This window comes from Trachurus trachurus, assembly GCF_905171665.1.
Source record: "Trachurus trachurus genome assembly, chromosome: 3".
NCBI lineage: Eukaryota > Metazoa > Chordata > Actinopteri > Carangiformes > Carangidae > Trachurus > Trachurus trachurus.
In genome coordinates, this window is record NC_139893.1 from 6669765 (window position 1) to 6682282 (window position 12518).

Here is a 12518-nt window from a genome sequence, read left to right on the forward strand (position 1 = left end):
TGATAAGAAGCAGCAACTGGAGAGTTTGTCAGTTTGAGGGAAGTTGAGGAGGGCGGATAAACTTTTCTGTTTTCTTATGGAGAGAATAAAAGAGAGAGAGAGTTAGAGAAGGACCGGCCTCTCCTCTCACCTGTCATCCAACACTTTAAAGACTTTATTATTATAAAACCACAGTGTGTAATCTGCTTCTCCTTCTCTCCATGAGCTGCTGCTGTTCTGTTTTTCCTTTTAGTTTCTTCCTTGTCATCCACGCACTCCTTATCCTGCGCCCTTGTTTTCATTTTCTTTCTCAAAATCAGCTTTAACCCATTTTCACTTTCCTCTATCTCTGCTCGCTTCCTCTTGTTTCATCTCTCCGTCTTCTGCTCTCTCCAGAGGAGGAGTGTGTTTTCTCTCCTCAACATTCAAAAACAAGCAGCAGAATAAGAAAAAAACAACAGCAGCGGCGGCGGCGGCAGCGGCAGCGGCAGCTTTCTCTTTTCATCAGGCATCACTGCAGCTGCCCTTGGAGAATATCTTGCCCTAGTATCTGTGCAAAACAACGACACTGTTGGCACGTGTGTGTGGCATGCACGCAGGGAGGAAAAAGGGGAGAAAAAAAGGACATAAAAACAACAACACGGGGGCGGTGTGAGCAGGATTGTGGAGAAATAATGATGACAAGAACACCCCGAAGAGGGCGAGAGCGAACGAACGGGAGCAGATCGACACATCAAAATAAAATAAAAATAAAAAAGGAATAAAGGTTGACTCTCTGCAGAGGAGAGAAAGAGGAGAGAAAACTGCAGAAATGAGGAAGCACGAGTCATTCAAACGGCGTAATGGACGCGGTGGTGAACGTGGAGCTTTGTTCCTCCTCCTCCTCCTCCTCCTCCTCCTCCTCCTCCTCCTCCTCCTCCTCCTCCTCCTCCTCCTCCATCGGCTGGTTTCAGATCAGACGACCACACTCAGACCGACGACGAGCCACAGACAGCTCCGCTCATAATCTGCCCCGACACAAACACAAACACATCCGAGGATTCACGGGGCGTAGAAATGAAAAGAGAAAAGAAACAAAAAAACGCTCTGAGCGGCTAAACACTCGACTAAGCGAGGCCTGTGAAAGACAGAGGAGGGAATACAAGGAGAGAGAGAGAGAGAGGGAGAGGGAGAGAGAGGGAGAGAGGGAGAGACGTCAGCCAGATAGAGGAGTGGAGAGCGGTTAGCTTTGGAGAAAGCTACAACAGGAAATGAGATGAGGAGAAAGGAATTTTGACTGGATCCAAGATGTAGTTTAAAAGCAGCGAACAACCCAGTTACCCCTGAGAGAGAGTGTGTGTGTGTGTGTGTGTGTGTGAGAGTGTGTGTGTGTGTGTGGCACAGAGAGAGAGACAGAGAGAGAGAGAGAGAGACATGATGAGAAAGAAAAGGAGTGAAACTTGTAAAGTACAAATCTACAGTCTCAGCGTTAATGTCTCTAATGTTTTGACGTCGACAGTCAATTCAATCAAGAACTGAAACAGAACTGTGAAGTCATTACTGTTTCCCAATATAGACACACACACACACACACACACACACACACACACACACACACACACACACACACACACACACACACACACACACACACACACACACACACACACACATAAAGAGACACACACACACACTAAGATGTTTCTTTCGCATTTAAACGAAAGAAAAATGTTATTATCTGATCTCAGCTGACACACACACACACACACTCCTCCTGGCTGTGACACACTCTCTCTCTTGTGAAACACAGATTGCAACAACAAGAACGGATAAAAACTTGGTGCAACACACAGTGTGATAGGTGATCAGTCATTCCTATGGGCCGGGGATCCTACACTTCCCATGATGCAACTGGGAAGACGGCGTCTTTTTGTCAGACTCAATACTTTGACACTGACTCAAACCTAAAAAAAACAAAAAAAAAACAGCTCCTGACCGCGAATAAACTGTTCAGACAAATACAAAGACAATTAGGATTTGATGTTTGGGTCAAATTTCAAAATAAAAGTCTTGGACAAAGTTGTTTTATATCAAACGTTCAAACAGTTCAGCCAGACAAGATAAAAGAAAACAAAAGCCAGTTAATGATTTTGCACCTTTGTGATTGACGTCGATAGGTGAAACCACGACAGAAACCTTTCACCGCTCATCTTGAAACCCCACCGCCACTCAACAAAAAACCTCTGAAACCTTTAATGTCACGTCACACTTCTCCGCTTCACCCGCATCTCTACTCCTCGAGAGAAAGAAAACGCTGCTGCTGCTGCTGCTGCGGTCAGTTTGCATGTAAACAACCAGAGAAGTAAAGTAAAGTATAGTCAGTTAGTTAGTGACAGAGCTTCATTCATTCATTCATTCATCACAGTAATGATCCACCGGCTGCTGCTCTTATTTTCCTAACGATCTCAGTTTGGCCCAAAAAAAAAAAAAACAGCTGCAGGCAGAAAAACAACACAACCGCGTCTGGTTTGAATGTTTGATTATAAAAAGACAGAGTTTGGGTGGAGTGAAACTACAAGTGGCCTTAAAGGTCAGGTCAGATAAAACAACCTCCCCGGTTTAGTTTGACATGACACACCGTACATCACATCCAGCTCCTCCTCGGACGTCAACGACACAACCACAAAATAAAACCACAAAAAAAAAAAAAACAGCAGACATCTGTGCAATGTGATCCAGTATTTATCCATAAAACACTGTGTGATACATCAAACATGAAAAACAGGAGAGGAGACCCTCGGCAAGATGAAGCAGAAAGAACATGTTGGAAATTAATAATGTACACGTTTTCCTGTCAGTGTCAGAGTCAATACCAGCTGTTGGAGCGGATCTAACATCTGGTTTTGGTTTATTAGCAGACTGTACCAACCCAACTCTTTATAAATACGGCTCTGCTTGTCCCTAATTGTTCACCAAAATAATAATAATAATAATAATAATGATAATAATAACCCGAAACGACCAGCTGAGCTGATTAAAGCCCCAGTATGTAACTTATTTGGCTTTTTATTAGCAAAAATCTAATATTGCTTTCATAAATACGTATTTTGCTGAAGTCGAATCACACCCGCATACAAATGAAAGCTTTCTCGTAACTTAAAGGTTGTTTTTCAGCCAAAATACGCAATTAGTGACACACATGTGAAAGGTAGAGAGCCTCCATTCTCCCTCGTAACAATATTGTTTTGCCTCGTGCTGGCGGACCACTTGTTTACATAGACGCTTGTTTATCCTGTTGCATGCAGCGTCTGTTGTCTGTCTGACGTCCGCCCGATTTCACGTGAATGCAACATCAAGAATACGTTCCAATATGCAACCGCACCGCTAGATGGGGGGAATTCCTACACATTGTACCTTTAAGTTTCCACACAGTGTGAGGAAAACAGAAGGGAAAAAAAGAAAAGAAAGGGGGGAGTAGTTGACAGTTAAAGGGCGACTGAGCTGCAGCAACGCCGCTGCCAACGCCGCCGCCGACTGACTGTGGTGATAAACCAGAGTTCAGTTACTGATCAAACTCTGTGTGTGTCTGTCGGCTGCAGCCCGGAGCTAATGTTCACACACGTCCGTTAGTCTGAGTGGAAAACTTGAGTAAAAAAAAACAACTAAAAATACACAAACAAATGCACACGGAGCACGAAGCTACAGTCTGTTTGTTGTTGGGGGACAAAATCGGCTTCATGAGTCGCTCACATGTCTCAAATCACGGTCAGAAACCTGCTGGCCTCTGTGTGTGTGTGTGTGTGTGTGTGTGTGTGTGTGTGTGTGTGTGTGTGTGTGTGTGTGTGTGTGTGTGTGTGTGTGTGTGTGTGTGTGTGTGGAGTGTAATCTTTCCAAACCCAGAGCAGAGTGGTATCACGGTGAGAAAAGAGGCTGAACTGGTTTCACAGCTTTGACCTCTCTCCAACTCTCCAAACAGATTTTTTTTACATTAATTTACATAATTATCACAAAACTGTTCATTCTTCTGACTTGAAAAAAAACAATTAAAGGTTTAATACAAATAAAGTCAAGGCTCTCTGTTTCTTCTCTGCTACCCACACTCACACACTCTCTCTCTCACACACACACACTCTCTTACACACAGGCTTGGCACACTGAGGCCTGAGAAGATACGATATCTTTTGCAAGCACAGGAAAAGGGAGAGCGGGTTGAGTTGAGTTGAGTGTAAGTCCCGGCTGTAATGTGGCAAGCTGACATTGCTGCTGTTGCCAGAGGAGAGGAACACTGTTGCAAAACCTGATTTACTCAGCAGCAAACAGCAGCACCACCACTGTGAACAAAAACTTTCTGCTTTTCAACAACGAACAACATCAAAAACTGACTCTCTAACACTCGACTTTGCGGCACGACGGACGACGCCATGTTTTGTTTTTTTCTGAACGCTGGTGTCATTGTGGGCAGGTATAGAGGTCGAGCTCTCCCGCAGGGCGTCTGAAGGACGTTCCTGCAGGACTCTGTGTTTACCCCTGCTGACCCTGCATGCTGGGCCTATATACTGTACGCCCACACTTCCCCGGACGTCTTTTTCTTTTTTTTCTCTCTCTCTTCATGGAGGACACGTTCGCTTTCCACAGCTTCTGTTGTTCCCGACCCGGATTATTCCACCAGCCTGAAGCTGCGTGGACCGAAACAGTGCGAGCGTCTAAACAGTCAACACGACGCGTGTTTACAGCAAACGACTTCCCAGAGAGCCGAGACTTCTAGGACAAAATGGACGAAATGGATTTATGTGTATGTGTGTGTGTGTGTGTGTCAGGTTTGTTCATTATCTCAGAGGTGTGTTACCCATCATGATCCTGGACTGGAGCTAAATATTCACTAAGAAACTAAAACAGACGCTCTGACCTTTAACGGTGACACAATCGACAGAGGTGTAAAAGACAAATATAAGAAAGTTGTACGATGTGATGTTGTATTGATTCTTTAAAGCTCTGTATTGATCGTTTATTATCAATAGTTCACATGGTGACAGAGGCCTTTTTGTTGTTTTTAGACCCCGTTGACGTTCTTCTTCCTCCGTTTATGCCATATGTTGATCTTGATAAGCATGCTTGTGTGTGTGATAATCTGTTTTGCTGCTCCGTGTGTTTATTTGTATGATGTCCTTTATGTAAATGTAGAGTCGAATGGAAACTAATTTCCCTTCTGGGACGAATAAATCTAAGTCGAAGTCTATTTAAGCCTCTGACACCTCTGACCAGACAGCACAAAGTGTTGCAACAAGTGTCATGTATATAACACTCTTGTTCTTCCTGTGGCACTTTTTTTTTTACAGATGTTTATTCCTCTGTTTAATAAGTATTTACTATTTTTGTAGGATGTTATACTATATAGGAAGTGTAAAGTCTGAATATACCAAAAATAAATATGTGTTTGTTAAGTTTTAGTTTAGTTTAGTTTAGTGAACTTTATTGTCAATCACACTATATAACAGTCAATTACACATGAGGGGATCGAAATTGCGTTTCCCCCAAACTCCAAATGTGCAAATTAACATTTACGACACACATATAACATAAAAGTGGACACAGACATCGACAATAATTAAATAAACACAGATATACAGACAGACGGACAATGGCCTATGGTGTTGTGGAGCGATAATTAAAAAAAATATGTGTATAACAACGTGTTTTTTAATATTATAAGAGGTTTACCACCTTGTTTATGGGTGTTTCCTGATGCATCAGGATGTGAATCATCACATCATCAGATTCTTGCCAACAGCTCAAACATCACAGATCTCTGTATACACTTTTGCAAAACTACTTCCCAAACTACTTACTACACACATCGATCACTCATGCAATCGCTGAATCATATGAAATTCATCGTTATTCTGTTTAAAAAAAACAAAACAGAACCAAAAAACGGACCCTGAGCTCTTTCACTTCACTAGGTTACTGAGTTTCTACGATAATATTCGTCCTCGTCTCCTGCTCCGTCTGGACGGGAGGAAGTATGGGAACCTCTGTTGGCCAGCTGTCAGGGGAAGGAGGGGAGGGGAGAGCGGGGGTGAGGGGGGTCGACCCGGCTGAGTCATCCAGCCTGAGCTGCCTGAATTCAGCCGCCCACTGTTTCCTGGACCCCCAACACTTTTACTTACTGTAATCTACTGTCTCTCTCGCTCAACACCGCCTCTACTACGTCAAACCAAATAAAAACTTCTCCTTTAGCAACATCACAAATCTGGACGGATCTAAACCTGCAACGTCATCATCTGTTGATATTAAATAGTACTTCCCTTAAACTAACGCTACTGTCCTTTTAAGCTGCTGCCTGCGATAGTTGTATATTTTAATGTGACGATGTGATGATGTGAAATGAGTCACAGTTCACGCTTTTTTTCACAGCTTTAAACTGAACTGTTTTGGTTTCACAGCCTCACATCTTCACTTCAATCACCCTAATATCAACTGTTCTCATTCATTAAAGCAGAAGTAAGCGATATTTTTGCGTTAATATAAGTCTTAAATAGTTCTATCTTCCGACAGCAATCACTTATATAGAGTGTTTGGACCAAAACACGGGTCTCTCAGTCACTCTGCTCTGCTCTGAGCTGAGGAGAAAACTTTTCTTGTATCCTACAAGCTTTATCGAATGAGGAGAGAGAACGGCATGCCAAAACGACCGGATCGCTTACTTCTGCTTTAAAATAACCTGCAGAAGACAACGCAGCAGCCACATACTGTAGTTAATATAGAGGTGCTGTTATTAGCAGCTAAAAGGGACAGATGTGAATCCAAAACGAAGCAAAAAAAGGGAAAATATTGGACACACAAACTCCAAACTGGTGTTAATGAGACTTTACATCTGTATAAACATCTGTATAAATTGTTTAAAAGGTGATAACAGGTTAGCAGCTCAACTTTTAGTTATTGCAGGTTTATATCTGTATTGTTTGACATTATCAAACTGGAAATACACTTCTAACTCTTGATTTAATCTGTATTATGTTTAGAGTACGTGTCTCGTCTGTTTCATACACACACGTCCTCCTCGCTGAAACAAAACAATAGTTTCTGGGCTAAAACTCCCAGACTTGAACGTGCCCTCTGGAGTTTTCTTGTAAACAAGCGAACGTGGTGTGTATCCTTGAGGTGTGACAAACATCTTGAAGGCATTTCCTTCCTTGCAACATTTGGAAAACCAACTTTTTTCTCCCCTCTTTTTAATCTGTGTGTTTTTTTGTACTTTCACTGCCTCCGTCGGTCGGTCCGTTGTTATGTGTTTGCAATGCGGCGAATAAGTGTTAAATACAAAATAATGTGGCGTGAATCACCACGCCTGTGCGAACGTGCGTCAGTGGGCATGATATAAACAAAACAAGGGGCCCCTCTTGTGAAAACCTCACTGCAGGTCAAAGACTCAACTGAGCCTTGTAATAACCAGAGATTTTATACTCGTTATCTGAGGTTTAGGATGTTAAACTAATTCATCATCTTTATGTGTTTCTTGGATGGGGCGTGCGGCTCGTACTCTGATGTGTCAGATCAAACTGTGACAGCGAAGTCGACTGCACACATATGTTCCCGTTAATTAAGCGCGAAGCCTCCGACTCCAGCTGTGCCACGGAGAGATCCTCCCGTCGTCGTCGTCCCTCCGAGCGCTGACAGACGAAGCCCAGGCTGCTGCTGCTGACTCCTACATGGACCAGAGGAGGAGGAGGAGAAGCTGCCACCTCTGTCCCGCCGTGTCCCACACACATACATCTGCTTTGTATTATAGCTTGTTGCCATGCAGGAAAAAACACAATTCTTTTGTAGTCTCTTCCAGCCAATCAGGAAGGGGAATCGGGGGGTAGTTTCCTGTTTCCTGTGTTCCCCCAGACGCCGCGGATACCAAAAAGGCCCAGTAATAGTCCCCCGCTTGGGTTTCCGAAAACCCCCCAGTGTGTTCTTCTCCTTCAGGAAACCAACATCGTCATTGTCGTCGTCATCATCATCATCATCATCTGGCAAAGCGTAATAACAAGTAATAAGTTTTCTCCCCCCTCAGCTACAAATATGTGGCAGATTTTCAGCTGTGAGTCATCGGTCCGACTGCAGCCTCACGCCAAAGAAAAGGACACGGCTCTGATGAAAACAATGTGATGCAAGCGTATAACAGAGACGTTACAGGCAGCAGTGCACCATGGGAATGAGGCTGACTACGACGACCGATGCTGCTGCTGCTGCTGCTAGGTAACGACACAAGTGTCAACGCAAACGTCAACTGCTTCACTCCAGTGTTTCCACTCCACCGGTGCTTCATGTCAGAGGCAAATATTTGACTTTTCATCTCCACTCCTCCTACTTTACTCAACGACTACCACTGATCCATCCACTCATGTTTTTGTCCAACCGACAATTTAAAAAACCTATAAACATCCAATGACACTTATAGAAAATGAAGGAAAACTAAAAAAAAAATCCTCATATCTGAGAAGATGAAGACACATATTTGTTGAAGCGAGACTATAGTGTTTCATCTACAACCAGTGACGGACTGGCACCAAAAAGAGAGGCCACACGTTACACAAACACTATATACTATAATATACAGTTACGGAGGTCCGCGGGTATCCACCTTTTTCCGAACGTCAAAAACTTAAGCCGGTTTTGCTCTTCCAGTGGAATTTTATGTTTACATTTGCATGGTTTCGGTAGTCGCGTTAAATGCATGGATTTTTTTTTTTTTTTTCAATGAAAATCTGTGAAACGCATACGGATCAACACACCAGCTTTTAACAATGGATATCACACAAATTGACATCCGTGTTAAAAGCCAGCGTTAATAGATCCATGCGTTTACCGCAACTATGACTGAAAACCATAGACTGTAAAGGCTAAAAGAAAACCATGAAAACCATGAAAACCATGGAAATGTAAATGTACAATTCCACCAGAAATGCACGTTCGGAAACTTGTGGATAGTCACAGTCACGAGGTACCAGTGTGGAGAAGTGACAGCGTGTGGCGGTTAGCGGTACTGAAGTCAAACTCACCCATAAAGGACGTACTAATCCACTTGCCAAGTGGTCATTGACCTCTTGGCGAAGCGGTTAGCATCGTCGCCCGCGGTGTGGGAGACTCGGGTTCGAAACCTGCTCAGGGCAGGTCACAGAACAACATCGGCCACATATAAAATAGCAGTGATCATAATGATGATGAGACAAGAAAATGCATTGATATCCAATAGCAGGATTCAAACCCAGACTGGACGGGGTCATTCCTATGTTCCCACAGCCCTATCAGCCCTATGTTCCCACATTTCTAACTTTTGTTGTCACTGAAAAGTAGGCCCTATGTTCCCACAACCCTTTGGTCCCACCATTGGTTGGGTTTAGGCAATGAAGAAAAGAGTTGGTTAAGTTTAGTAAAAAGACCCGGTAGAGGCTAGACAGGCCAGATAGATAGAGTCCAGATAGGTAGAGAGAGTCCAGTGAGAACATAGGGCCTAATTTTGAGAAAAATCTTAGAACTGTGGGAACATAGGGCTGTGGGAACATAGGCATGGACCCAACTGGACCATAACTCCTGGTCATAGGACAAGCAGCCCTACCAGGTGAGCTATATGTTACCTTTATGCATTTATAACTGTGTTGTCACTCTTTTAGAGTTGGCCGGCCGTAAACAGCTGGCCCTGACCAACCTTTTTAATGCAGCCACATCAGCCCGGCTGTATCTTCACGCGGCCACCTCGGTCGTGTCGTCACAGCATTTGCCCATATTGCCCTGGCTATGGCCAGTCCGTCCCTGTCTACAACAACACTCAGAAATGTGTATTATAATAATAAACAAGACTCACTGGGCTTCACCGATGACAATGTTGGTCATCAGACTTCTTGTTTTTTACTTTCTGTGCCAGTTCGTTTGAAGCAGGTTTATTTCTAAGAAGAGCCGCTCTGCTGCGACAGAGCGAGCGACGTCCTCGTCTCTTTCACTTTTCATTCACAGGAACTCAGCGACTGAACTGTTCATTCACAAAGAAGTGCAGCAAAACTAATGAGACCATTGTGATTTAAATATTACAACTCTCCGTGGAGTTACAGGTCTGAGCATATTATCTCACTGAGGCCGGACTATTTAATTAACTCCACCCGGGCTGATTCACTCTCCAGCTGTTTTTTTTTTTTTTTTTCTGTGGCCAATTTGAGCAACAGCAGGTTTAAGGAGCTTTAAAATAAATTTAAAAATCAAATAAATGTCTAGTGATGAGAGTGTTTCTTTCTAACGCTGGCTGGCATGACCACACGGCCTCACAGCTTGTCCGTGTGTTTGTTGTCATTTTTTTTTTCCTCCTCTGCTCATCCCTTCTGTCGCATGTTTAGAGTCAAAACAAACCGGACAGCACAGCCAGGACGAGACGGGTGCCAGATGTCAGCGAGAGAGAGAGAGAGAGAGAGAAAGGAGATGGTCACAAATGTCCCGTAATGACCTGAGTTATCAGTTTAGAGGAAATTATGGACTGCTTTGAATGATTAGATACTGAAAAGGCAGAAATATATATGTAAATGTTGTTTCACAGGTCACACAGACACTATAATGATCACTCTACAAACAGTTAGTTGAATTTTAACATTAAAAGTTGTGATGGTCACTCTATAAATGCTTCTCATTGTGAAGATTTGCAGATTTTGTTGCTTTTATATCATGTAAAAATGGAAAAACTTAAAATTAAAGACACTCTAGGAAATTTTGTACAGGGAAAACAATCTTCAGATCAAAAATAATCCCAATTTTCCAATATAATGTGCTGATTTGGTTACAATATTGTCAGTATTATCTGTCCTTCATTATCTATTCCAGCCTCTGAGGTAGTTCACATGTGATTATGCAGATTAATGCAGAGTTTCCACTGTGTAATTACACATACATTACTAATTAACAGCCAGGAAATTAATTCCCTGACAGTTTCTGAATTGCACCACCACCACCACCACCACCACCACCACAGCAGCAGCAGCAGCAACGTCGCTCAGCCTCCATTCACAGATCTGCAGCAGCACATGCCTGCTATAAACCCGGGGAACCCACTGGAGACCAGCAAGATCTCTAAATATAGAAATCTAGGCTAACAATCAATAGCTAGACAGTGGAGCATAAAGCTGTTTGGAGGGGGGGATGGGGGGAAGGGGTAAGAGAGCAGGAGGAGGAGGAGGAGGGGGTGCAGCCAGTGGCATGAATGGGTGTCTGCAGCTGAGGTGTATAATAATAAAGGTTTATTATTTGATCTCAATAAGTGTACATGCAGAAACAGCTTTAGCAGGCATCTGGATATTTACAGCTGTGGAGACTTTGTGTCGCATACTGTGCTAAAATAAAATCGATCCAAGTCTCCGTGTGCGTGTATCTGTGTGTGTGTGCGTGTGTATGTAAGAGAGACACATGATCTGTATCCTAATGCCAGCTGCCAGGGTTCCCACTCCATTTCCACCACCACCAGCCTGTGTTGTGAAAAATCTCTATACATTGTTGTTAGGCTATATTTATTTACTTACTTATCTATTTATTAACTTCCGTTTATATTCTCACTTGTACAGTTTTGCGGTTTTTACAGTGTGAGAGCCCCGGAGGCGAAGCGTGTGATTTGAATTACAATAACAGGGGCAGAACAAGACGGATCTGCTCCCTCCAGCCTCCAGCCCCCTCGGCTCGGCCGCCGAGGGAGGCGCTCAGCCTGGAGAGAGACAGAGAGAGAGGGAGAGGAGAGGGAGAGGAGAGGAGAAGAGGAGGAGGAGGAGGGGGTAGGGATTTTTTTTTTTTTTTTTTCGCTTCTTACCTATTTTTATTTTAACGCTCTGGAAAACCCGGAGACCTTCCTCTTCTACCGCCATGCTTTCTCCCGTGGCTGGTTCCCTTTAGACGGCTGAATGTCGACGGTCCTCCACGGTCCGGCCTCTCTCTCTCCAGCGCGCGGATATTCCAGGGGTTTTGCACATCTATGCGCTCCGGACAGCGACCATACTCCCCGCTGGTGACTGACTGACTGACTGGTGGTGGTGGTGGGTGAGAACAGGCGAGCAGCAGCAGCAGCAGCAGCAGCAGCAGCAGCTTCGGCTTCAGTCCCGCAGCAGCAGCAGCAGCGGCAGCAGCAGCGGCAACAGCAGCGGCAGCAGCGGAGGTGTGGCCCGGCCAGACACCGCCCACACCGGGGTGGTATGGAGGGTGAACAGTGCCCTGCTGTGACGGAGCTGGAACATGGTGGTGTTGTCATTGAGGAAAGTGAACAGCTGAAGCCCCGCCCACTTTCTGAATCAGAGAATCTCTCAATCTACATGTATAAAGAGATAATGATTATTATCAAATACTCAATATTACTACTATAATACCATAATATAAAACTCCATATTCTCTATATTAGAGCAAGGGGGAGATGTGGGTTCTACAAGTGAAGACCATTTGCACGTTCAAAAAGCTGCAGTAGGCTACCCCGGCGGCCTCTGGGGGCTGGCTCCAGAAGGGAGCAACTCCAATTGAGCCCCATGTTAAAATAGCCGACTTTACAGCTTAAAAAA

The 12518-nt window shown here is 44.0% G+C and overlaps 1 protein-coding gene across 2 annotated transcripts in view; it reads right to left on the reverse strand.

Annotated features, from left to right (window-relative positions):
• The window catches only part of rasa3 (RAS p21 protein activator 3), a 56319-nt gene extending 44294 nt beyond the window's left edge, over window positions 1-12025 (reverse strand). For both annotated transcript variants that reach the window (XM_083993167.1, XM_083993166.1), the window contains exon 1: window positions 11783-12025. In XM_083993167.1, coding sequence (XP_083849293.1) covers window positions 11783-11837 — 55 coding nt within the window. In that variant the 5' untranslated portion in view covers window positions 11838-12025. The remainder of the gene's footprint in view (window positions 1-11782) is intronic.
• Window positions 12026-12518: the final 493 nt, after the last annotated feature.